General features: G+C 31.3%; 6 protein-coding genes across 15 annotated transcripts; 3 read left to right on the top strand and 3 right to left on the bottom strand.

The window, feature by feature from the left end:
* Window positions 1–496: 496 nt before the first annotated feature.
* On the bottom strand, window positions 497–3,031 carry LOC105252955. Of its 3 annotated transcripts, none has more exons than XM_025406346.1 (2): window positions 2,826–3,031; window positions 497–2,093 (listed from the first exon to the last, which is right to left on the bottom strand). In XM_025406346.1, exon 2 carries the CDS (start codon window positions 2,060–2,062, stop codon window positions 497–499), a length of 1,566 nt encoding a protein of 521 aa, XP_025262131.1. In that variant the 5' UTR covers window positions 2,063–2,093; window positions 2,826–3,031. The 3 variants fall into 3 exon arrangements, with proteins under 3 accessions (XP_025262131.1, XP_025262130.1, XP_025262132.1); XM_025406345.1 differs by having other exon boundaries at window positions 2,894–3,031; XM_025406347.1 differs by having other exon boundaries at window positions 2,965–3,031.
* A 2,307-nt stretch (window positions 3,032–5,338) lies between these two features.
* On the top strand, window positions 5,339–7,150 carry LOC105252946. The gene is made up of 5 exons (XM_025406296.1): window positions 5,339–5,760; window positions 5,834–5,891; window positions 5,993–6,455; window positions 6,628–6,795; window positions 6,870–7,150. Exons 1-5 carry the CDS (start codon window positions 5,569–5,571, stop codon window positions 7,006–7,008), a joined length of 1,020 nt encoding a protein of 339 aa, XP_025262081.1. The 5' UTR covers window positions 5,339–5,568; the 3' UTR covers window positions 7,009–7,150.
* Window positions 7,151–8,016: 866 nt separating this feature from the next.
* On the bottom strand, window positions 8,017–10,361 carry LOC105252947 (SET and MYND domain-containing protein 5). The gene is made up of 5 exons (XM_011260642.3): window positions 10,204–10,361; window positions 9,380–9,672; window positions 8,937–9,252; window positions 8,690–8,867; window positions 8,017–8,604 (listed from the first exon to the last, which is right to left on the bottom strand). Exons 1-5 carry the CDS (start codon window positions 10,246–10,248, stop codon window positions 8,276–8,278), a joined length of 1,161 nt encoding a protein of 386 aa, XP_011258944.2. The 5' UTR covers window positions 10,249–10,361; the 3' UTR covers window positions 8,017–8,275.
* A 167-nt stretch (window positions 10,362–10,528) lies between these two features.
* On the top strand, window positions 10,529–21,084 carry LOC105252948 (poly(U)-binding-splicing factor half pint). 7 transcript variants are annotated; one of them, XM_025406294.1, is made up of 11 exons: window positions 12,309–12,800; window positions 12,900–13,142; window positions 13,566–13,610; window positions 14,147–14,212; window positions 14,484–14,644; window positions 16,566–16,624; window positions 17,642–17,855; window positions 18,248–18,734; window positions 19,712–19,923; window positions 20,010–20,403; window positions 20,522–21,083. In XM_025406294.1, the coding sequence occupies exons 5-11, from the start codon at window positions 14,588–14,590 to the stop codon at window positions 20,629–20,631; spliced, it is 1,533 nt and encodes a 510-aa protein (XP_025262079.1). In that variant the 5' UTR covers window positions 12,309–12,800; window positions 12,900–13,142; window positions 13,566–13,610; window positions 14,147–14,212; window positions 14,484–14,587; the 3' UTR covers window positions 20,632–21,083. The 7 variants fall into 7 exon arrangements, with proteins under 7 accessions (XP_011258947.1, XP_011258946.1, XP_011258948.1 ...); XM_025406295.1 differs by having other exon boundaries at window positions 12,309–12,963; window positions 13,065–13,142; XM_011260645.2 differs by lacking the exons at window positions 12,309–12,800; window positions 12,900–13,142; window positions 13,566–13,610; window positions 16,566–16,624 and adding exons at window positions 10,529–10,683; window positions 11,546–11,600; window positions 15,577–15,623 and having other exon boundaries at window positions 20,522–21,084.
* A 141-nt stretch (window positions 21,085–21,225) lies between these two features.
* On the bottom strand, window positions 21,226–22,113 carry LOC105252949 (NADH dehydrogenase [ubiquinone] 1 alpha subcomplex assembly factor 2). 2 transcript variants are annotated; one of them, XM_011260651.3, is made up of 2 exons: window positions 21,957–22,113; window positions 21,226–21,756 (listed from the first exon to the last, which is right to left on the bottom strand). In XM_011260651.3, the coding sequence occupies exon 2, from the start codon at window positions 21,746–21,748 to the stop codon at window positions 21,281–21,283; it is 468 nt and encodes a 155-aa protein (XP_011258953.1). In that variant the 5' UTR covers window positions 21,749–21,756; window positions 21,957–22,113; the 3' UTR covers window positions 21,226–21,280. The 2 variants fall into 2 exon arrangements, with proteins under 2 accessions (XP_011258953.1, XP_011258952.1); XM_011260650.3 differs by having other exon boundaries at window positions 21,227–21,756; window positions 21,919–22,113.
* Window positions 22,114–22,903: 790 nt separating this feature from the next.
* On the top strand, window positions 22,904–24,685 carry LOC105252950 (40S ribosomal protein S8). Its single transcript, XM_011260652.2, has 5 exons — window positions 22,904–22,970; window positions 23,392–23,522; window positions 23,823–24,074; window positions 24,191–24,320; window positions 24,525–24,685. Exons 1-5 carry the CDS (start codon window positions 22,967–22,969, stop codon window positions 24,632–24,634), a joined length of 627 nt encoding a protein of 208 aa, XP_011258954.1. The 5' UTR covers window positions 22,904–22,966; the 3' UTR covers window positions 24,635–24,685.

Here is a 24,685-nt window from a genome sequence, read left to right as displayed (position 1 = left end):
AACATTTTTATATTTTTATGAAAATTACAATATAAAAAATTTTTAATATTTTATACATACATACATATATATATATATATATATATATATATATATATATATATATATGCGTGTGTATATGTGTGTGTTATGTATATATAATTGTTTTTTGAAGATAGATAAAAAAGATTTATTCAAAAGCATATCTACATATAAAGGCATTTACAATGCAAATATCTTTGCATAAGAGATATATAGAAGAAATAAAAAAATAAAAAATTTTTATCGGGCAAAACCCGATAGTATTATTTATCGAATCTTTAAAATAATAAAATATTACTAATCTGTAGAACTTTAGTTAAAAAAAAAATAATAATTAGCCTATTTTCTGAGATACAATAACAAAAAATAAGTACAACAAATATCTCTTAAATCTTATATGATAGAAATACATCTTATAAACAAATATCATCTATATCACAAAATTTCATAAATTTTTTTTAATTAAAAAGAAAAATTATAATTCTGCTCGTATATTTCGTTTTATTTCACTTAATTTTGTCATGCTCAAATCTTTTTCCGCTATTAATTTTTGCAATGATGCAATTTTTGTTTCTATGAAGGCAGTTTTATCTTTTATTCTTCTTTTTCTTTTGACTTCTTGTGCTGGAGAATATATAAAATTTTGTATAAGACACCAGGGCTGTTGTTTATTCATCCATGTAATCAAATCCATATGAATATTTGAAGAACACAGTATTCTGTTTCCATTAATAGGCATTTTTAGAGTAAATGTTGTTTCTGTAATTTTTTTCATGCAGAATGTGCTTTGATTCTTGGAATTAATAATAACTATTATATGACTGTTTCTAGGCAGTTTGTCTAAAATCTTTAATTGAAGGTAGTGATAAGTGCATAGTCTGGATACTTCAATGTAAGGAGTTACTGGAAGTTTTTGTTTGGAAACATATAAATTTATTCTTTTTAAATTGTCTCGTTCATCCATTATACTCTCATTGAGCATATTTAATTCCTTTCCTTTGGCACAAATTTTCTCCATAATGAGATCCGTTCTTTGGAACATATCACTGTGAAGATTGATATCATTATTAAGCGATAAGGAATTCTCCAGCTCTTCGAGAGAAAGCTCAATTAATTTCTTCTCTTGTGACAGACCTAAAATTATATTTGGCTTATAATACTGTATACATCTAAATGTCCTTTCCTCCACTTTTGTCTCTTGAATTGAGTCAGCAAAAAGTTTCTTTCTCATATAATACGTCTTGGATTGATCACAATATATTATCCATAAAACATTTTCAATTTCCACACTAAAGCAGGCACAAAATGCAGAAATATTTCTCATGTTCTTTACTAGATATATCTTATCAAAGACTAGATTATAATCTTTACTGTACACTAAGATTACCATATCTACATCTATGAGAAGCAAGAGACCTGCTACCTTGTCTCGCCTCTTTACAGGCACAATATCTACGATGGCACGGTCGCTGGTATAAATTAATTGCACGATATTGTCTTCCTTTAACACAAACAACTTTCTATCATATGCGATTACGCATATATTCCTCTTTCTTTCAGAATCAGTAGTGAAACAATTTATGAATTGCATCTCGGTGTCCTTCAAGTTTAGAGAAAAGGCACGCACATCCTTTTCAGACGCATTCGACGTAATGGGAAACAGCAACGTGGAGGATTTAACTTGTTTGTCGTCGAGATGCACGCCGTTCGGCTCACCTTTGGCAATTAGCACTTGAAAGAACTCACTGCCCATGTCCAGACCATTTTTGCTCAGGAGAGCAAATTTGCCAGTACGTGACAGCTTATAAACTCCCTGTGAAACACATATGAAGAAGGCTCTACTGTCGATAATCCTGATCTTTCTGAGAGGACCTGGCATCGACAGAACACGCACATTCCGTGCTACCGAACTGCCTCTCCTGTACGGGAAGACGACGAGTTTGTCACTTTCGTTCCAACAGAAACATGTCTCCATGTCATAAAATTCGCATACAATAAAATGCTGCAGCACAATTTCCTCATTGTCAATGATGATTTGCATCTCTCACGTTATGTCTGCTCCACACGAATACCTACACATGTATATACAATGTAAAGAACATTGTAAAGAACATTGTAAAGAAAGATGCAAGAAGTAATAACATAAGATATTATAAGATAGTAATAAGAATAATAAGATAAAAAATCATATATGTTTTCGAGTGAAGCAGGTTTAATCGCTTTGAGAGCGATTAAATTAAATTTATTATAAATACGTTTAATTAAAAATAGATTTTAAATTTTATTATAATTAATTAATATTATTTATAACTTTGATTAATATAAATAATGTAAAATACAATCTGTTTAATGCTATTTTAATTTCAAGTATTTTAGCTTTAAAATTAAGCTTAAAAACAAGATTTTTTTGCTTTAATTAATCAATTAAACGCTTCAAGTATTTTATTGAATATAAAGTTTACATCATTAATCTCAGAGCAATCCAACTTGTTGCTTCACTCGAAGATATTAATAATGATCTTCGACAAATCTAAATTAAATGAAATGAAAAAGCTAACTTTAAATGAAGCTAGTCGATAGATATTATTAAATTTATTTTTAACTTTTCTGAATGTGTTTCGGATAAATAATCTGTTTTTTGAAAAATTTGTTTGTGATAAATCGATTTTTTAAAATTAATAATTTTGTTTTATTTATGATATCAATCACTTTTAAATAAACAAATTTTTTTATAACCATAATTGTGAAAATTAGAATATCATTTTTGATTTACAAATATACCAAAAATAATAAAATTTAATAACTTTTGTCGACTAGCTCCACGTAGACCTTTTGACATCTCTAAGCCTATGGAATTTACACAATTACATACTATATAATACTTTTGACTATTTGATACATTGACTTAGTTTACACTGATTAATACTTGTATCACAAGAGTACCGAATGTAATTAGTTCTACTGACAAATCAACGTCGAGGCTTAAAGGCCGCAGCACACACTTTGGCATAAGCGCATAACTAGAGAACCTCTAGGAGAGAGAATGGACAACTGATCATGTGACATGTGATCAAGCTTTTTCATGATTGGCTGGCAGAAAATGTATCAATTTTAGCTATTGCGACGCCAATGCAAAATATGATGACACACAAATAGGACACACATGACACACATATATTAACCTATTTGTGTGTCATCATATTTTGCATTGGCGTCGCAATAGCTAAAATTGATACATTTTCTGCCAGCCAATCATGAAAAAGCTTGATCAGTTGTCCATTCTCTCTCCTAGAGGTTCTCTACGCATACCATAAGCATAAGGAAATTGATTGGTCCCCAAGTATATGCATAAGAAAATGAACCAATCAATTTTCTTATGCTTATGGTTATGCGTTTATGCAAAAGTGTGTGCTGCGGCCTTTAAAGATGCAATTTCATTGACGTTAAAAAGTAGCGTCAACCATTGGTTGAACAAAGAAGCAACTACTTACTTCTTTGTTCAACCAATGGTTGACGCTACTTTTTAGCGTCAATGAAATTCCACCTTAAAGATGCGGCCTCATTGACGCTAAAAAGTAGCGTCAACCATTGGTTGAACAATGAAGCAACTATACTTACCTCCTTGTTCAACCAATGGTTGACGCTACTTTTTAGCGTCAATGAGGCCGCACCTTAAAGGTGCAATTTCATTGACGCTACTTTTTAGCGTCAATGAAATTGCACCTGAAGGTCGTAAGAAAACTGACCAATCACAGTTGATTATTCTTTTATCGCAGAAAGAATACTCGACTATGATTTGTCAGTTTTCTTATGACCTTACGGTTACGACTTGACTAGTTTTTCTTACGTGACCTTACGGTTACGACTAAAATTTTTGTACGTGCAAAGGCCTTTAGGGCGCATTCATACCTTGAAAAACAGAAGCCAATTAGAATTCTTTGTCAAATATTTTTCAAATAATATAACAGCGCTGAGCCAACACACAAAGAAAGCTCAACAATTACCATGCGCTCCAAAATATAGCTATGCGCCGAGTCAGTTTACGATTTATAATTTTGGCGATTTAACGAATTTCAACTTGAAATTTTACAAAAGTATTTTTAAAATCTTAAACTATAAGATTCTGTCAAAAATAAAAATTGAATTTTTTTTTAACCAAAACAAAAGAAATAGATCTGTTCTTTATAAACTGAACTGGCTGTTTCACACACACCACACACACACACACACACACCACACACACACACACGCACGCACGCACGCACGCACGCACGCACCGCCACGCACGCACGCACGCACGCACGCCACCGCCACGCACGCACGCACGCACGCACGCACGCACGCAACGCCACCGCCACGCACGCCACGCACGCACGCACGCACGCACGCACGCACGCACGCCACGCACGCACGCACGCCACGCACGCACCGCCACGCACGCCACGCACGCACGGCACGCACGCCACGCACGCCACGCACGCACGCACGCACGGCACGCACGCACGCACGCACGCACACGCACGCACGCACCACGCACGCACGCACCGCCACGCACGCACGCACGCACGCACGCCCACGCACGCACCACCCACCACGCACCGCACGCACGCACGCACCCGCACGCACGCACGCACACACATACACACACACACCAATAAAACTCATAAAATTTCGGAGTCAAATTCGGAATACAATGTTTAAATATTTATGCATTTTTTATTAAGGCTCGGGGAGACGCTAGGGATGCTTTAAAGCGTTTGATCGACCAATCAGGATAGAGGGAATAAAATTTCTTCAACCTGATTGGTCAAACGCTTCAAAGCATCCTCAACGTCTTCAAAGAAAAAGAAAGAAGAAATTTACTAATCATAACCGAGTATTCTCTTCATACCTGACTGTGAGTGTGTTGGTCAATCTCATAAGGCTTAAATTACCTATTGTAGACCCGGCCTAAGATGAGAAAGAATCGTTTGGTTGATCAAAATGAAAGGGGCAAACATTTCTCTTTTCTGATTGGTCAGACAAACATTTCAAAATATTCAACATACCATGGGTGTGTTCCAAAATTCACTGCCAGCGCTGAAAATTTATAGTTCACGTTACGTATATTATATATTTTGGGTGGCACCCGATTGACCACGTCGCCAATTGGCCAATTTAAAATAGGACTCTCTGATTGGTTAATCGTTGCTGGTTACTCTAGGCACAGGTCGATATAATTGGCTGTGGTCAAATGGGACGCTCCTTATATTTTCAGCGCTGGCAATGAATTTTGGAACATAGGCCATATATATTTCTCGTTCGAATCACATTTGGCGCGTATTTGTAACGAATGTTTATCCTGAATCAAAAAATATTAATTTGTTGACTTAAAAAGTGCTTAGACTTTTCATGTAATTGTATTATATTGACAATAATTCTATATGGATATTATTTATAGTAGTAACTATGAATAAATGTGAATCGTAAGACGAGCAGTTAGAGATCGAAAAATATTTTGGAGGTTATATTCTTAGTATTGAAATTGATAACGGATTTTATTTAAATATGGCAGCATCAAGATTAATTAAACATCGACTAATCAATGTGATAAAAAGGTTCAAATTCGAAGAATTAGAAAGCAGCGTGATACCCATTTTTCCAGAAATATCTTGGGGTCATGTCAGAACTAAATTAATTAAAAATCACAAAACATTCACTGTTAATAATGCTGTACGCGTTATCGAAGAAATTCTTAATGTAAGAATTTTTGATATATTTTATTTTGTAAAATTCACTGTCGTAATGTTATTCTAATGTGGCTCGTTTGTAGGATGCAAATTTAGGAGAGAAAGACTTGCGTAATAGACTGACAACATTAGAAGTAATAGGTAAAATAAGTTTTAAATGTTGTCTCTATTTGATTCATGTTAAATGTTAATGAATTCATGATATTTTATTGTAACATATAAAATAATGTACAATTTTTTAGATATAAGTAGACATGACAAAAGAAAGGTATGGTATACTTATGAATTAAAAGGTACAGGCAAAGCATTAAATTACCTTGAAAGACGACGGATGCAAGAAGAAATAATAGAAGAATTTCAATCAAATGGTTTTAATATAGATGTAAAAGTTGCAATATATGACAACATCACATTTGTAAATATTAAGGAGAAGAGTAAAAAGAAGAGAGTACAACATACCATGCCTATCTTTTTTGCTTTATTTATGGGACATAAATATCTTTTCTGCTCAAAAAAGAATATTTCACATGATTTTATAAAATGTATGGCTGATGCTCTTGGTTATAATAATATCAAAAAGATTAAGCTTATGGGTAAAGATCTTAGATCTTTAATAAGATTATTATGGAACAAACAACAAGGCACTTTACTTGCTGAAGATATTCATCAACCAACAGTTTATGAACCATCTGTTCCTGTCATCAGGTAATAATCAAAACTATATTTTTTCTTTTCACTTTAATAATTATACTTGTATGCAATATTATATATATATATATATATTATATATATATTATATATATATATATAGACATATTGCAAAATACTTTGTATTTGGACATATTATGCTTTCTAAATGATACATATCTTATTACAGTAATAATGGTATAGATTATACACAAAATAAACAGCGGAAAAATTATGCAGAAAAGTATTTTCCTAAAGATCCTCCAACTTTAGAATTACTTGTTATAAACGGACCAGAGGAATCTATAAAACACGAAGCTGTAGCTTCAATATTACCTAATGATAATATACATATGAAGTAAGAATATTTTTCTATACATATTCAAAATTAAAATTTGTATAGTCTCATTGATAATTTTTTTTCTTTTTTAGTTGGGAGTTTCGTAGTCACAATATAGCTAGATTCTTGACTAGTTTAATAGAAAAACGTATAATTCCATTACCATTACCTGACTATGTGTCCAATCTCATGACACTTGGAAAAAACGAATTAAAACTTCAGACTGGCTGATACGATTTTACATAAACAAATCCTTAGGACAATGAAAAAAATAAATAAATATTTAATGCTGTGCATATGCAGTGCTTGTACAAACTATTGTAAAAAAATATTAATTTTCTAGAAACTTCCAAAATTGCAATATGTAAACGTTCAAATTGGAGACATGATTGTATGTGCAATTATGTGTAAAACAGTTATATAATTGTCATACATAAATAACATGTTTAACATATCTATATATATAAATATGAAAATTTGTTGGTTAAAATAATTTAGCTAATAATAGTAATTGTATACCTAAAGAACATTCTACATAAATTAAGAATTAACATTAGAAAAGGTAAACTTGTTATAAACGGACCAGAGGAATCTATAAAACACGAAGCTGTAGCTTCAATATACCTAATGATAATATACATATGAAGTAAGAATATTTTTCTATACATATTCAAAATTAAAATTTGTATAGTCTCATTGATAATTTTTTTCTTTTTTAGTTGGGAGTTTCGTAGTCACAATATAGCTAGATTCTTGACTAGTTTAATAGAAAAACGTATAATTCCATTACCATTACCTGACTATGTGTCCAATCTCATGACACTTGGAAAAAACGAATTAAAACTTCAGACTGGCTGATACGATTTTACATAAACAAATCCTTAGGACAATGAAAAAAATAAATAAATATTTAATGCTGTGCATATGCAGTGCTTGTACAAACTATTGTAAAAAAATATTAATTTTCTAGAAACTTCCAAAATTGCAATATGTAAACGTTCAAATTGAGAGACATGATTGTATGTGCAATTATGTGTAAAACAGTTATATAATTGTACATACATAAATAACATGTTTTAACATATCTATATATATAATATAAATTTGTGTAAAATAATTTGTAATAATGTAATTGTAAAAAGAAATTTAATAATTAAAATTTAAGTTAGAAAAGGTAAAAGAAAAATGAAAAGCACTGTATTAAATTTTTCAATATTATAATATAGTATAATATAAAAATGCCATTAAAGTTTGTTATATGAGACTAAAGTATGTTTGTTGAAACTTTATTCAAGTTTATTATTTGTATGTTTATCTTATATATTGATTTACATAATGCTCACTTGATGTGTTATACATATGATATCCAAGTAATATATGATCAATATAATTGTTAGATAATTGTGTGGATGTAGTTTCCCCTTTTGTAGTATGTTAGATATATTAGATATATTCAACATATATATCTAATATTGTGTATTGTTCTCTCTGCATTTGTTCAACTAGACACATCATCATCATCTAGTTCTTCATCAGATGTTACATTAGGATCATTAATTTGCGCTTGGCATTTGTCGCAATGACAAACAAACAAATATAAAGAGCTTAATGCCTTTTGTCTGGAATATCTACTTCTTTCGAGCTCACATTCATCAAGATAACTTGTACAGATTTCCTCACCAACTTGTATATCACGTATTGCTTTTAATACCAAAGTATTATTTGAATAAGGAAACTCGGCAATTGCATTTGGTGTACAGCTATGATTCACTGATGATTGTAGAATGTAAAGACCAGATCCTTCATTGTTTAAAAACGAACCTACCACTGCAAAAGAAAATCTCAAGTTATATAATTATCAGAATACATTTATCAGAATGTAGGATATTTTGAATAAAATATTGCAAATCACCTTCCTCCATGTCATCATAGATTCTATTTATTAGTTTGTCAATGTAAATTCTTTGATCCTTAGGCAAGTCTAATGCAGAAACATTCTTTACCCAGCGGCTGAATGCACTGGTACCGATACCTTGTCCATTTGTTCCTACTAAAGCTAATAAGCTTCTAAAACCATCTGGAGTAAACCACTGGAAACCATATAGAATTAATTGATATATATAAAAATATATATAAAAAATATTTACTTTTTTACATACATGTGCAGTATACTCGGTATTAAGAGCAGTCTGCATCATTTGCCGCAGGACATCAATCTGGCCCACAAATTTCTCTCCCAACAGATTGTGCGCAATTTCGTGCGTGTCATTTGTAGTACGGTGACAAAACTGTGAAAAGATTGATAAAACATCCTGCTTATTATTTGCTTGATTAACCAAGGCAACCATTCTAGCCAGTAACATAATTGTTGCAGTTTCTGGTGGATAATGCATCTGTTTCCATGTTTCATTTAATTGTGTAAGAGAATGGCTCTCATCCTTCATTCTTGATTGCAAGCATAATATGCTGTGATATCTAAAATATGGGTACAATACATACGTGTGACATATGCATAATGAAAGCTATAATAAAAATTATAATCTATAATTCATCATTTAAAATTATAATTTATAATCTAAAAATTACCATCTAATATAATCACCTTTGAAATGCTTCATTTTGACATTCTATGCTACAATACTTTGCTCCACAAGCAGGACATTCAGTCATTAAGTTTTTATTTGTTTCACAACATTCGCTGTATGGTAGAAACAAGTTTGGATTTCCCGTTAATCTCTGAGCATTTTCCTGAGCGGTTTCTAAAGGTCTCAAACAATGATCGCATGCTAAGTATCCATAGTCGGAGTTCCATGAAAATTGACAGCAGACTATGGGTTTCTCTTCAAGTATGATATCTCCCTCCTTAAATATACGATTAGAGAACAGTCCTTTACCCTTTTAATATAAAAATATAAAAATTAATATTCACATTATATTTCATATTATAATTATTAAATTATACTATATTAATGATATCAAATATATATCAATTACAACTAATACAAGTGGCAGAATGGGATTTTGATTAGATATAATACACGATTAGAGAACAGCCCTTTACCCTTTTAATATAAAAATATAAAAATTAATATTCATATTATAATATTTCATATTATAATTATTAAATTATACTATATTAATGATATCAAATATATATCAATTACAACTAATACAAGTGGCAGAATGGGATTTTGATTAGATATAATACACGATTAGAGAATAGCCCTTTACCCTTTTAATATAAAAATATAAAAATTAATATTCACATTATAATATTTCAAATTATAATTATTAAATTATACTATATTAATGATATTAAATATATATCAATTACAATACAGGTGGCAGAGTGAGATCTTGATTAGATGTATAAAAAAAAAATTCACAATTAGCCGTCAGCGGTAAACAATTGAAGACATAATTTACCTTCTCGTTGTTTACTATTTTGATAAAAAAGTCGTTATTCTCCATAATTATCGTCAATTCCTTAATAAAGAAAAATCAGCAAAATTCATTTAAAACCTAACCTAACCCACACGACACATGTCAACGCTCCTGCGAAAGCTGTCACGAATGTACCACCGGAGTCGAATCGTCTCTCTAATTAAAAGAAGGAAGGAGCAAAATTTCTAGCTATATCTATATATATTCCTCTCGCATAAAAATAGGTATTTTTAATGATATTGTATCACCGTTACTTATAATTATGTCGATAAACATTCCCCGTAGATAGACTCTAAAACGGGAAGCGAAGCGCTTCTGGCGGAGAGCGACTTCCGCAAAGAAGTATATCGATTGTGAGTGGTTTGTGGGTCGTGCAGCTGTGTCTCTGCTCGAGAATTCCTGCGAGATCCCAGAATATCGCATCCGCTTCACGCAAGAACGATGAACGGAACGATGGCCATGGTGAGTGGGATCTCGCGTGAGTCGAGTCTCGTGACAGTTATTGACTCTCGTCGCGCGTCGCGTTCGCGGCTAACCCTTAGGCAGCGGTATACAATGGCGATCGTGAAGTTACATTTTCCAACGTGCGATCCGTAGCGGTCGTAATCATCGTTTGCATCGTATTAATCCGTAAATATTGAGATCAAGCGATCGATTGTCGAGCAAATATTCCGTAAAAAAAATGAAACGATGTGTCTGTTTTGCGAGATTGACAGATCAATGAATGATGCTATTGATCTCATACTGTTTTTCGTTCACATTAATTCTCATGATATACACGAGGAATTCTAGTATATAATAAATAATATGCAACAATTTTTCAATATTTATATATTTATATATTTTTTTAAATTGGGGGAGTTCCTTTTTTTTTTTATTTATTTATGTTACACATAATAATACCTTTATCAATTTCTGAATAACATTTCTATTCACATATTTATATATTTTTATTTATTTTTATATATTTTTATATAAAAATATATTCCTCTTGCATAAAAATAAGTATTTTTGAAAACATTATATCACCGTTATATATAATTATGTCGATAAACATTCCCCGTAGATAGACTCTAAAAATATGCTCTAAATATAAAAATATATATTTTATATATATTTATACTTATATACTTATATATACTTATATATATATTATACTTACTTATATATACTTATATATATATTACTTATATATACTTATATACTTATATATATATATATATATATATATATATATATATACTTTTATACTTATATATTTTTTATATTTTTATATATTTTTTATACTTGCTGTTGGACTCATTTTTCTTTTTTGTTTTTGTAGGCACCAGCATCGCAAAACAGTATGGAACCACCGACGAAGAAGAGCAAAGTAGAAGGTAAATTGCTAACGCAGCCAGATAGCCGTTATGCCTGTAACAACTAAAATATTATACACAATTCTGTGCTAAGTGGGAAACACAATGAATACAACAACAACAGCGAGTGTAATGTGTGTATATTAAGAACAAGAACATGATATGGAAATACATAGTTACTTTACTTAGGACACTCGGGTGCTAGTTTTCTCTTAAAATGCTGCCAGACTCTGTAAAACTGCAGAATGCATCTATTGAGAAGCAGTTTGAGCATAAATTTCGGTAGGCTAGGGTAATAGATGATGACTGTATGGCGCTTAAATCACACTAATGTATGGTTGTCCTTCTGTTCTGAGATGTTACAGCGGAGAGACAGTACAGAATCCGTGGCCTACAACTCGACTGTGATCATGAGCGTGCGCCAAACAAAGAAAGAGAAACTACATTCGTTGAACAGAACAAATCAGAGTTTAACAAACTCCCACTGATACTGCATCTATTGCCGAGTACCAAATACGATGCATACTTTAGATAGGTCAGCATTTTAGGGTTTAGAGTTTCTTCAGTCCTGATAATGAGTCTCTTCCACAAATAGGGATTAATTTAACTTTGTGTTGCGAATGAACAATGATGTATAATCATCTTATTGATTGACAATTTGGCAAAATTTATGTAAATTCGAAGATATTACGTTTTGATACGTATATTTATTATACAAAATTACTATTATCAAAACAATAATATCTTTATCTACAAAATTTCGAGTATTTAGAGGCTCGTAATCGGGAGTGGCAATGGCGAAGTGTATATTTGCTATATGTCACATATTTATATTTATATTAGGTAATGAAATCGCGATAAGTTTTAGCACTTGGACGTCGATATAGCCTTCGATGTCGCTTAAAGAGTCGTCTAATTGAATTTCTCTCAATGTGACCAGACAAATATTACATTACATCCACGCTCGCCGATTTCATGCATCTTCGTCTTCGCATTTTCTGCCGTTGTTAAGCGCTATTTCGAGGCACATTATAACGATGTCCGAGTGATGATTACGCTAGATGAAAAATGATGATCCTGGAATTATATATATGTGATATAATTTTCTTCAACGTTACTGCAAATTTTTTTTATCTAGTCGCACCCTAAATATTAGCTGTGGAAAAAAAATGTCACGCGCCTGTGATTTTCATTGTGATCTCGCCATTGCTACATGAAAAGGTGTGTTAGGTTGAGAAATGCTAGGTTGGAGAAGGCAAAGACTAAGAATATGGCGCAGAAAATGCACTGAGAGTATTCTCCTTTGCTTTGTGCTTACAGATTTGTGCGTCGCCTCAATCTCGGATAATTTGCGCACAACCGTCATTGCTCAGCCCAGAACACGGTTAGCTGTAAATCGAATGAAACGAAACTTTAGGAATCCTTTAATTCACTTTTTAAAGAGTCAAACCGACTTCTGTTTTCTGTTTCTGATTTCTGTTTCAGAGACTAGCAGACCAAATTGGTTAAGATACCTAATCTAATTATGAGTAAATCTGATTTTTGGGGCTGATTGTGCAAACAGTAATTAAAGCTTAAATTTAATACATAATATTTCTCGGCCTAAATAATTTTTATCCAGATTAATCACTCGACAGATAAACGGTTTTAAGATATAATCTATTATGATAATCGTTTTTGTCTGTTGTACAAGATCAGGAATTTAAATACTCGCTATTTCCATTTGATATAATAATATTTCTTTAAATCGATACCGTCTGATAATTCTTATCGTCCGCTTGTTTCTCCCAGTAGCATGCATCAAACGAGAAATTTATTTCTCCGTTTCGATGTTTGCACAAATACGTGATTTTCATGTGTATATATTTTGCATATACATGTATCTCTATAATATATTTACACAAACATACTGACACACACACAGCCATATTTATTAACAGAGTTGTAATATATTCCTTGATCGTTTTAATTTCTGTGAACTTACAGTTCGGAGGACGGTTTTATCATAGCAGCTTCTGGCACGGCGTCACGGTACTTCCGTGTTAGGAAAAAGATATTCCACGATATGAATAAGAATAATGCGCTCGCACTTATGCAATTAATTAATGGAAGATCTTATTAGATCTTAACAGTGAAATAGGGCAATAGGTCGTTAATTGCTACCTGAATGTATACATTTTATGTTTCCTCCCAAAAGAAACGGAACAAGATCAATTTTTATTCCATATAAAATAGAAATCCTATATAAAGTGAAAATATTAGTACTATATAAATAAAATTATATATTAGCAATCGTAAAGTTATTTTTTCCATTGATTATTATACATTTTCAAATTGGATTCTATAAAATTCTGAAGAAATAAAATTTTATTTCTTAAATGTAATAGTCGTCTGATAAAAATTTGCTAGTGAAAAATCGATTCTTAATTCGTTAATTAAGAATCATTAAGAAATAACTTAGCGTAGCGCATCTCTATATGTCTCAAAATAAAATGTTGGAATATTTTTAATACATATTTATCTCCTGTAATACGAAAATAGCAATCTAACATATGATTTCTTTGTAGGGAATGCATCAGAGTTCTTACCAGGCCCCATATATGATATCAATCAAATAGGTCAGGTCATTGGTGGTATGTATACTGTATATAATATACTACTTTACATATATCTTTTCATTAATTTAATTTAATTCGTTTTGTGTTAAAAAAGCCTACATATGATGTATCATATTAATAGTGACATTATATATTTTAAGTCAGTCCAATTTAAGTAATATTGAGCATTGACACGGATTTATAATGGACGTTTTGCTGATAAGATCTGATGACACAAATAAATATTTATTGTTATTTGGAATTTTCTCCAAGATCAAACTGACTTTTTCATTTTATCATTCTACAGGACCTGGTGCTAAATATCTGACACTACCTGGAATATTAGGAGCTGGTTTACCAAAAATCTCATCCGAACAACAGGATACAGTAAACAGGGCAAAGAAGTATGCAATGGAACAAAGCATCAAGATGGTCCTAATGAAGCAAACATTGGCTCATCAGCAACAGGTAATTTTTAAATATCAATATATATTTCTATTTCATGTATTTCATACTGTTATATTATTCTTGAAATGTAATATTTTATGATTTGATGATGGAATTGTAAACAATTACATTTAATATGTAATTATTTACATTCTCAAACTATCATAAATGTTTAAAATATTTTGTTTATTACATAAGAATACATAATGGAGATACATATATACATAGTAATATGTATATGTGTATAAATTATGTAAGATAATTGAATCACCAAATTCATTTTTAAAATTTAAAATTGGGAAACAATTGGAGTTTGAACAAATAAAATTTAAAATTGGGAAACAATTGGAGTTTGAACAAATTATTAGATTGTACAAAATAGACTTTTAAAATATTGTTAATTAGTGGCAATATTTTATTTTGAAACATGTTTTAAAACAATTTCTTACAAATCTATTTATTGATTTTTGTTAATTTAACATCTCCAGAAAATGTTTTTAGTGAATTATAAAATAAAAGTAAATAATGAATCAATATAGTCATCAGCAGGCAAGTCAGCAGTTACTATCTTTAATATTAATTTTCTATTAATTATTAATTAAAACAAATTTTGGGATTAAACAATAAATTAGCAATAAAGCACTTAATTATACTATGTATTTGAACTTTTGATTTATCGTGATGATTATTTATTGCAATGAAATACATTCATTATCGAATTTGGTGATTAAATTTAACATAAAAAAATATAAATAAGTAATTAAATATTGTTTGTATGTTTTGATTATTAATTTTTTCCTCTGTTCAGCTCTTTGCCAATTTATGTAATTATAACACAAAGAAATTTCGTACACGATTCTGAAATATATAGCTCATCCCGCCGAGTCGTGTCAGAAACTAAAGAAATGAACATTGGAATCTAATTCTGATTGGTTGATTTTTTCTTCCTACAGAAGAATAAGTTGGTCCTGCGGCAGCAAGTTTTATTGCTAATGTGCAGGTTAGTGTCAACTAAATCAAGAAAGAAACGAATAAATCCGCCTTACGGTCGATCATTCCTAAACGTTTCCCTGAGTTGCTCTACTATAACAAAAGGTTAGATAACTTGTAATAATAGTCGGCGGGAGCAGAGCTGTACAACGCGAAGGAAGACAAGTTTTTTTTGTGAATATGCATGAATTTTCGGATAATTTGCACTTCTGAGCTCGATTATCTTCTGCTTTGAAGAATAAGATTAAGATACTTTCATTTAAAGAATTTGATAGGCGCAACAGAGATAACTTCGAAATATCTTGTATATTTTTAAGTGATAATTTACTTTACCATTTCTCTCTCTCTCTCTCTCTCTCTCTCTCTCTCTCTCTCTCTCTCTCTATCTATCTATCTATCTATCTATCTATCTATCTATCTATCTATCTATCTATCTATCTCTCTCTCTCTCTCTCTCTCTATCTCTATCTCTATCTATCTATCTCTATCTCTATCTCTATCTCTATCTCTCTCTCTCTATCTCTATCTCTTTCTCTCTATCTATCTAATCTATCTATCTATCTATCTATCTATCTATCTATCTTTCTGTTTCTGTCTTAAACTTTTATAATTTATATATTTGTACGAAATATTCTCATACACGATTTATTTATATGCTGCAACTTTTAAATTATTTTTGTTATCATAGAAGTTTATATCCACTTAAAATGTACTCTAAGACATAAAGAATTATATAGAGGCCTAAAATATATCCCAAATTATATACATGTTTTTATAGCACATTTTAAGAATATTATTATGTACTTTTAATAAAATTTGATAATTGAAGAAATCGAGCAAAGAAGTTGAAATGGTAAAAGAGCTTGAAGGATTTACTTAAAATCAATGAGACATGATGTATGTAAATGGGGGAGGGATATCAATAGAAGGCCTCTGGTCCTTTGTGTTACAGCAAATGGCTAGTCAACGGAATCAGGTGCAAAGACAGCAGGCTCTCGCCCTCATGTGCAGGTTTGTTTGTTCTTTGTCTTAGCCTTCAAAATTTTGTGCGCAAGACTCGTTATCCAACAGAATTACACTCAGAAAGTTTATTATTTTTAAGACACATTTTTTTTTATCTTATATATATATTTTTAGTGATTAAGTCTATTAATACAGTCTATTATGTTAAAGATTAATCTTTAGATTTCTCTTTTGTTCTAACTTTAGTATCATTAAGATCTTTAATCATATTAAAAAACGTACAAAAATTCGTTTCTTTTTTAACTTTTAATTTTATTTACATCACTATCAAGCATTCTAGTAAAGATATGTCGTTTTTTATTTTTTTTTCATATATATGTACATATATGTATGCGTATGTGTATGTGTCACTTGATATTATTCTATGTTATTCATTTTTACATCAGTATTAATTTCTGTTAACAATTTTGTTGCATTATGATCGTATTGTAACATTGTATTTATTTGTATAATTCTTGCATATTTTATATTTAAACAATTATAATTTTTGTTTGAAACATTTTTCAATATTATCAATAATTTCAAAGATATCCACTTGCATTGTTTAAAATAGGATTTCAATCATTCGTAAAAAATTATAATTTGTACATAATATTTCTTTATGAATATATATATATATATATATATATATATATATTTATTTATTTATTTATTTACAAGGAAATATTATACAAAATAATATAAATAATATAAATTTAATAAAAAGTAGAGATAATAAAATTCATTCTTTTTATACATATTTGTTCGTTTTATTTACGATATTTTCTATTAATATTAGTCATTAATATTATTTCTATACGAGTTATAACAATTGGATAAATTAAAGTGTATTTTTTAATATTTAAGATATATGTATAATATGTCAAATGTACTTTTAAACTTATACATTGTATAATTTTGATGCGAGTGATTGATATCTGGATTGAAATAAATTACATTACTAATAAGAAAAAATACAGCTATGTCAAAAAAGTAATGTTAATAACAAACACAATTGTGTGACAGGGTTTATGTGGGAAGTATCAGTTTTGAATTGAAAGAAGACACAATCAGGCAAGCTTTCTTGCCATTCGGACCGATCAAGTCCATCAATATGTCTTGGGATCCCGTTACGCAGAAGCACAAGGGCTTCGCTTTTGTCGAATACGAGATACCTGAAGCTGCGCAACTCGCATTGGAACAAATGAACGGTGTCATGATCGGTGGCCGCAACATCAAGGTAGCGGGACGTACCTATATAACGAATTTCCTGTCCCCCAGCAATCCTATCATCCCGCCGGAGGTCGGCAAATTTTTATTTAGTCCTTTATCCAATATATATGATTTTCGAGCGAGTTGTAGCTTGCTCGAAAATCTTATTTATTCATCATAATATATATCTCTATTTATATTTCGTAAAGTTATTATTATATTATTTTATCTTATTATTATTTTATATTATTTTATCTCTATTTTTATTATTTTATTTTATTTTATCTCTATTTTTTGTATAAATTATCCCATCACATATATTCTATTATATGTTATATATTTAGTAAATTCACAAATGTGCTAATAATACGGTGTTACATAAAAGTATTATATCTTATAGATTGCTTATAATTTTCTTAGGTTGTAGGACGTCCATCTAATATGCCACAAGCGCAATCGGTGATCGATGAGATAACCGAGGAGAGCAAACATTACAATCGTATATATATCGCATCGATACATCAAGATTTGACCGAGGATGACATTAAGTCGGTTTTCGAGGCATTTGGACCGATCACGTATTGTAAGCTTGCTCAAGGTAGTTCTCCGCATCGACATAAGGGTTACGGATTCATCGAGTACGAGACAATGCAAGCTGCATTAGAAGCTATTGCTTCCATGAATCTATTCGACCTAGGTGGTCAATATCTGAGAGTGGGCAGGGCTATAACGCCACCAAACGCTCTTATGGGACCACCTAGCGGTACCAGCATGATGCCGACTGCGGCTGCGGTAGCCGCGGCAGCTGCAACAGCGAAAATTCAAGCGATGGATGCTGTCGCCAGTAACGCGGTAGCGTTAGGTCTCACTAAACTTGGAGCTACCGCACCGCCCATCTTGAATCAAAGTATGTAAATTTGTAAAATTTAGATTTACACACATTATACAAGGTGTTTCAGACCACCCGTACCACCCATTTAAAAATTAAAAAAGTCGTTATTTCAAAAAAGTAAAAACATTTTCTTTATAAATCGGGTGCGTTCTATCGACTGGTGATATTTTCAACTTCTGATTCCGGCCGAAAATAGGCGATTCAGACCGGAGGTGCATTTTTTTAAATGGAATCCCCTATTTTTTATTGATATTCTTGTAGCTTACCTCAAAAGCTTTCCAAAACATTATAATAAATTATTTTTCCACGAAGCACTTTTTGAATTATGAGACTTGAAACCATTTCTTAATTTTACATAAACCATAAAATATCTTGTAAAATATTCATTTTTCGATTATCTTACCTTAATACTTTTATGGAAAGCATACTAAGAAAACATACAGTTGTTTTTAAGAAAAAATATGGAATTGTTAATTGCAAATTACATATTTTTTCTCAGAGACAACTATTGTGTTTTCTTTACACCAATTGATTCCTCTCATTATTTTGTACATAAAAGTATTAAGGTAAGATAATCGAAACATGAATATTTTACAAGATATTTTATGATTTATGTAAAATTAAGAAATGATTTCAAGCCTCATAACTCGAAAAGTACTTCATGGAAAAATAATTTATTATAGTGTTTTGGAAAGCTCTCGAGGTAAGGTACAAGAATATGCCATAAAAAATGGGGGGTTCCATTTAAAAAAATGCACTTCCGGTCTGAATCGCTTATTTCCGACCGGAACCAGAAGTTGAAAATATCGCCATTCGATAGAGCGCACCTGATTTATAAAGAAAATGTTTTTTGAAATAACTTTTTTGAAATAACCACTTTTCTAGTTTTTAAATGGGTGGTACGGGTGGTCTGAAACATCCTGTATAAAAAATTTGAATTTTAAAGAAAAGAGAAAATATTATATATATATTTTCCATTACTTTTATATTAGCTCTTCCTGGCGTTGTACGACCTACTATAGCACCTGCGGCGATAATGGCACCACCAACGGTAGCAACGGTGGCGCCGGTAATACCTCCACCTGGCATTGCCATACCGCAGACCTTAACACGACCACCCGCTATTATTCAACCGATTCCTGGTCAACCGGTCGTTATACCACCTCCAGCTGTTGTTGCTCCTACGATCGTTGGCACACCAGTTGTAAATATCTTATCAATTTATCTCGACATTAATATTTATAAATTATTGACATATTAATTCCAAAAAAATTTAACTGCACTTATTAGATACCGGTTACAACAACCGCAAATTCCGATATTATGAGACGGGCGCAGGAACAAGCGGCTCATCAGAAACAACAAGAGGAATTACAGAAGAAGCTGTTAGAGGAAACGGAACCGCAAACGTTGCAGCAACAGGAAAATATGTCTATCAAAGGCCAAAGTGCACGTCATCTTGTTATGCAAAAGCTTATGCGTAAAGTCGAATCTCGCGTAGTCATCTTGAGAAATATGGTGGCGCCGGAGGATGTGGATGAAACCCTACAGGAAGAGATTCAAGATGAATGCTCCAAATTTGGTGTGGTAGAGCGTGTTATTATTTATAAGGAAAGACAATCCGAGGATGATGAAAACGCAGAAGTTATCGTCAAAATATTCGTCGAATTCTCTCAAATGAGTGGTAAAGTATATTTGTATGTGTTCAAAGTGATCATACTCTCGTCCACGAGAGCGTGAAAAATCTAAATTATTCTGTACATGTTAACGATTTACTATATAATTGTCGAATTTATTTTCAGAAGCGGAACGTGCAAGAGATTCGTTAAATGGTCGTTATTTCGGTGGGCGATTGGTTAAAGGCGAACTATATGACCAGGCCCTGTTTGACAATAATGATTTTTCTGGTTGAAATACGCTCTCTTATTAAGTTTCAATTTCATTGGTATAAAAAAAGATTACATATTTAGTAAACAACACTGTGTGAATTTGCTGTCTATAATTGAAATTTTTTTAGCTATGCATTCAGTAAAAGTCAGAAGTTAATATCTAGTAAAAAATTCATAGTAAATTAAATTACAAAATGTAGGAAGTGCACAGTGCAACTTGAAGGAGAAAATCCAGATTGATCAAGTGATTTAGAGTATTATGTTCGCAAAGTTTCCTCTGTAAAATAAATCATAGTGATCAAGCTATTCTAGACAACTGCAATCACACAGTCAACTGCAGGTTTAAACTAGACAATTAGCTTTTCCAAAATAAATATTTCATACACTAACTGTTCATTATGTAGTATCAGTGTTTTAATTTCAACATAAGTTAATATTGTATAGGAAAGCGCGCGATATATTAATTTACATGTATAGAAATAATAGAGATTAATAAATTGTTTTACATATATAAATATATGTACACATTCATCTTTACAAAATCCACATTACATGGTTTTTAATGATCTCTTAAAATATATATCCAATGATATAAGGTTTTATCAAATATTTATTTTATAAATATATAATAGTTTAGTTTTATTCTAAAATTGTTCCTACATCTTAGTTTTTTCAATACTTATATGGATCTTTTGGTGAATAATTTTTACCAAGATCCTTATATTCTTCGTAAGCTGGAAAGTTTCCTGAATTAGCAGGCTGAGAAGCAGATGGTTGAGCAGGAAGATCTTTAGAAGCTTCCTTCTTAGAATAGTTTTCTTCTAAGAGCTTCGCGGCGTTCTCTTTCTTGGTCATCGCTAATCGATAACTTGCTTCAACTTCTTCTCGCGTAGGTGGATCCTTCCTACGATATCTCAACCAAGATTCCCATTCAGCGGGCAGTTCTTGCTCAAAGTTGTCTTTGTTTACCGGTACAAAATATCGAGGGGCTCTCGATCGTCTGGAATTGCGAATATCTTCCTCGTAATATTTTGTGCCATAGTAATCTTCGCCCATCAACTTACGACGAGCAAATTGAGGCTTTAGCGAAGATATAAAATTATTCCAAATCATTTTAAAGATTCCGCGTTCTCTAGCCATGTTATATACTGCGAAAGAAACAATAGTTTTTACATAATGTACACAATATATATAAATATAAAATATATTTAAATGTGGATGTGAACATATTAAATATAATAAGATAGCAAAAATGAAGAAATATCGAAAATTACAAAAATATTGACTATAATATTTGACAAAATTATAACCTCAAAACAATATTATTTAAGAGTAATTTCGGACGCACGATAAATGACAACAGTTATTTTGAACGAATTATAATTTCATATATAATTTATGATCAATGTAGATTTCACCAAATTTCATCTCTCATCGTTCATTTGATGTACGCAAACACACTGAACTCTACACATATTGGAAATTGGAATGAGCCATCCCTTTGTTTAGCATGGTCAGGGAGAAAACAGAGATGTCATGGCCTGCTTTTAGGTCCCTGAAAGCGATACTCCCTCTATGAACATTGAAAACATGGACATGAACTACAAACCCAATTTCCATGAATGTTCTCGGAGGGTAATATATAATGTGCACAATTTCTGGTTTTGTTCCGTGCTATGTGCACGAAATGTCGGTAGCGAGCTAAATAAATAAATAAATAATAGCGTGAAAAGAGAGAACATATAATATAACATGATATTTTTATACAATAAATAACATGATATTTTTATACAGTAAATTATTATTAATTAAATTATTTATATTTATAGTTTTATTTATATTATTTATATTATCAAAGAGACATATATGTTACCCTCTGAGAACATTCGTGGACATTAACATTGTAGTTCATGTTTTGTTTTTAATGTCCATAGAGGGAGTATCGCTTTCAGGGATCACCTAAAAGCGGGCCATGACATCTCTCAGTCTTCTTTCTGGTATACAAATGTAATACGGCATAAAGTATAAAATACAAAGATCCACATGATACAGGGATGCTAAATCGTATACGCCAGACAGAAAAAATCCTAGAAAAATCCTAGAAAAATCCCACAGCGCATCACTGGCCGCATTCAGCGGATTCAACAGTTGGGCAACATTCCTAGATTTTCCGATGTAACTCGACGCTGATTGGTCGGACCTGAAAGTAGAAACCAATCATATTCGATTGCTACTTAGCGGTTGAGTCCGCTGAATGCGGCCACTGACACGCATGCGCATCTCTGTCACCTACAATATTCGATACACGAATGTGTCTCTAGTATCTCGCAGTCCGGGTTCTTTCTTTATAGCGACGAAATGGGTAAGAACATGATTAAATTCGTATCGATGATAATCCACGTTTTTTCGTTTTAATATTGCAATGCAGCATCAATATCGCGTGAATCAGATGTCTTTGTCTCGAGAGAAAATATTATTTTTGTATCTCCATATTTGATTCATAAAAAAATATGTCTTAAAAATACCTGCACTTACAGCGATATTCAATGATAATTTGCCCCATGATTTATATTTCTATTTATTTAACAATGTGAATACCATATTATTGACAAAAGTAGGCTTATATTGATTATTTGGATAGTTATAAAGTATTAAAATTCAATGTAAAAAAAACTAAATTCCATAGTATCAATGTTGCATACTTGGTTATGAATTAAAATATCTTGTGAAAGAAAAAAATTCAACGTGTCTAAGTTCATATTATGTATTCACCGATATTACAGGTATTTCTCGGGATCATTGGCATAAAAGGCGAGCTACTGGTGGGAAAAGAAAACCTATTCGTAAGAAGAGGAAGTTTGAATTAGGACGTCCAGCTGCAAATACCAAGCTTGGACCACAGCGGATTCATACTGTAAGTCTAAACTTAATTTTTACGATAAATAAATTACAAAAGAGAATATCATACAATAATTAAATATAAATATACAAAATTTATAGTCATAAATGTATCATCAAGGACATCTATATTATTACAATTGTTTATAGAATAGTATTTTTTTAATAGTATATAATTAACACATCTATGATTTATTGTTACTCTGAATTCTGATTAACCACAATTTCACACTGCTCTTTAATTTAAATTTTAAATATATAACGTATTGAAGTTAAACCAATTGTTTTAAACTTTGCTATAAATATTTTATATCAGGTCCGTACCCGAGGAGGTAATAAGAAGTACCGAGCTCTTAGATTGGATACAGGAAATTTTTCATGGGGCTCCGAGTGTAGTACCAGAAAAACTCGTATCATCGATGTTGTTTACAATGCCTCAAACAATGAATTAGTGAGAACTAAAACTTTGGTGAAAAATGCCATTGTTACTATTGATGCTACACCATTCAGACAATGGTACGAGGGTCATTATGTTCTCCCACTGGGCCGTAAAAGAGGCGCTAAACTGGTGAGTACTGAAATGTGGCTTAATTTAAATTTATAAAATGATAAAATGAAGTAACATAAAGTAACATGATAAAATGAAGTAACATGAAGTAACATAAAGTATAATTGTTTTTCTAGACTGAAGCTGAGGAAGAAGTATTGAATAAAAAGCGTTCCAAAAAGGCAGAATCTAAATACAAAGCCAGACAGCGGTTTGCTAAAGTTGAACCTGCTTTGGAAGAACAATTTGCAACAGGACGTGTTCTTGGTATGAATATTTTATTTTTTTAATATAATTGTTTATAAAATATAAATATTAATGTACCTTCTTGAACATTTGTACATTTTTAAACAAATGTTAAAGTGATTTATTTATAATTACAAAATATTTTTTTATTGTCTTGCTTTATATTGTATTTTGGATTTAATGAAATTAATAATTTCAATATATTTCAATATATTTCAATTTCAGCTTGTATAGCGAGCAGACCTGGTCAGTGTGGTCGATCTGATGGCTACATCTTGGAAGGCAAAGAACTTGAATTTTACATGCGAAAGATTAAAAGCAAGAAAGCCAAATAAGTATCTAATGATGGTCCATTGATAATAAAAACATCTTGAAATACAAACTCC

This window comes from Camponotus floridanus, unplaced genomic scaffold (assembly GCF_003227725.1).
Source record: "Camponotus floridanus strain SB8 unplaced genomic scaffold, Cflo_v7.5 scaffold14, whole genome shotgun sequence".
In the NCBI taxonomy this organism is placed as follows: Eukaryota; Metazoa; Arthropoda; class Insecta; order Hymenoptera; family Formicidae; genus Camponotus; species Camponotus floridanus.
This window is presented reverse-complemented; position numbering and strand designations above follow the sequence as displayed.

Coding starts and splice junctions, on each gene's coding strand:
- LOC105252950 (XM_011260652.2), top strand. Junction 23,523..23,822: donor GACCACAGCGGATTCATACT/GTAAGTCTAAAC, acceptor ATTTTATATCAG/GTCCGTACCCGAGGAGGTAA. Junction 24,321..24,524: donor TGCAACAGGACGTGTTCTTG/GTATGAATATTT, acceptor TTTCAATTTCAG/CTTGTATAGCGAGCAGACCT.
- LOC105252949 (XM_011260651.3), bottom strand. CDS start 21,748: ATGGCTAGAGAACGCGGAATCTTTAAAATGATTTGGAATAATTTTATA.
- LOC105252948 (XM_011260644.2), top strand. CDS start 10,663: ATGAACGGAACGATGGCCATG. Junction 10,684..11,545: donor TGAACGGAACGATGGCCATG/GTGAGTGGGATC, acceptor TTGTTTTTGTAG/GCACCAGCATCGCAAAACAG. Junction 14,213..14,483: donor AATAGGTCAGGTCATTGGTG/GTATGTATACTG, acceptor ATCATTCTACAG/GACCTGGTGCTAAATATCTG.
- LOC105252955 (XM_025406346.1), bottom strand. CDS start 2,062: ATGCAAATCATCATTGACAATGAGGAAATTGTGCTGCAGCATTTTATT.
- LOC105252947 (XM_011260642.3), bottom strand. CDS start 10,248: ATGGAGAATAACGACTTTTTTATCAAAATAGTAAACAACGAGAAG. Junction 8,868..8,936: donor ATACCGAGTATACTGCACAT/GTATGTAAAAAA, acceptor TATGGTTTCCAG/TGGTTTACTCCAGATGGTTT. Junction 8,605..8,689: donor CTATGATGACATGGAGGAAG/GTGATTTGCAAT, acceptor TTTCTTTTGCAG/TGGTAGGTTCGTTTTTAAAC.
- LOC105252946 (XM_025406296.1), top strand. CDS start 5,569: ATGGCAGCATCAAGATTAATTAAACATCGACTAATCAATGTGATAAAA. Junction 5,892..5,992: donor GACAACATTAGAAGTAATAG/GTAAAATAAGTT, acceptor ACAATTTTTTAG/ATATAAGTAGACATGACAAA. Junction 6,796..6,869: donor AATGATAATATACATATGAA/GTAAGAATATTT, acceptor TTTCTTTTTTAG/TTGGGAGTTTCGTAGTCACA.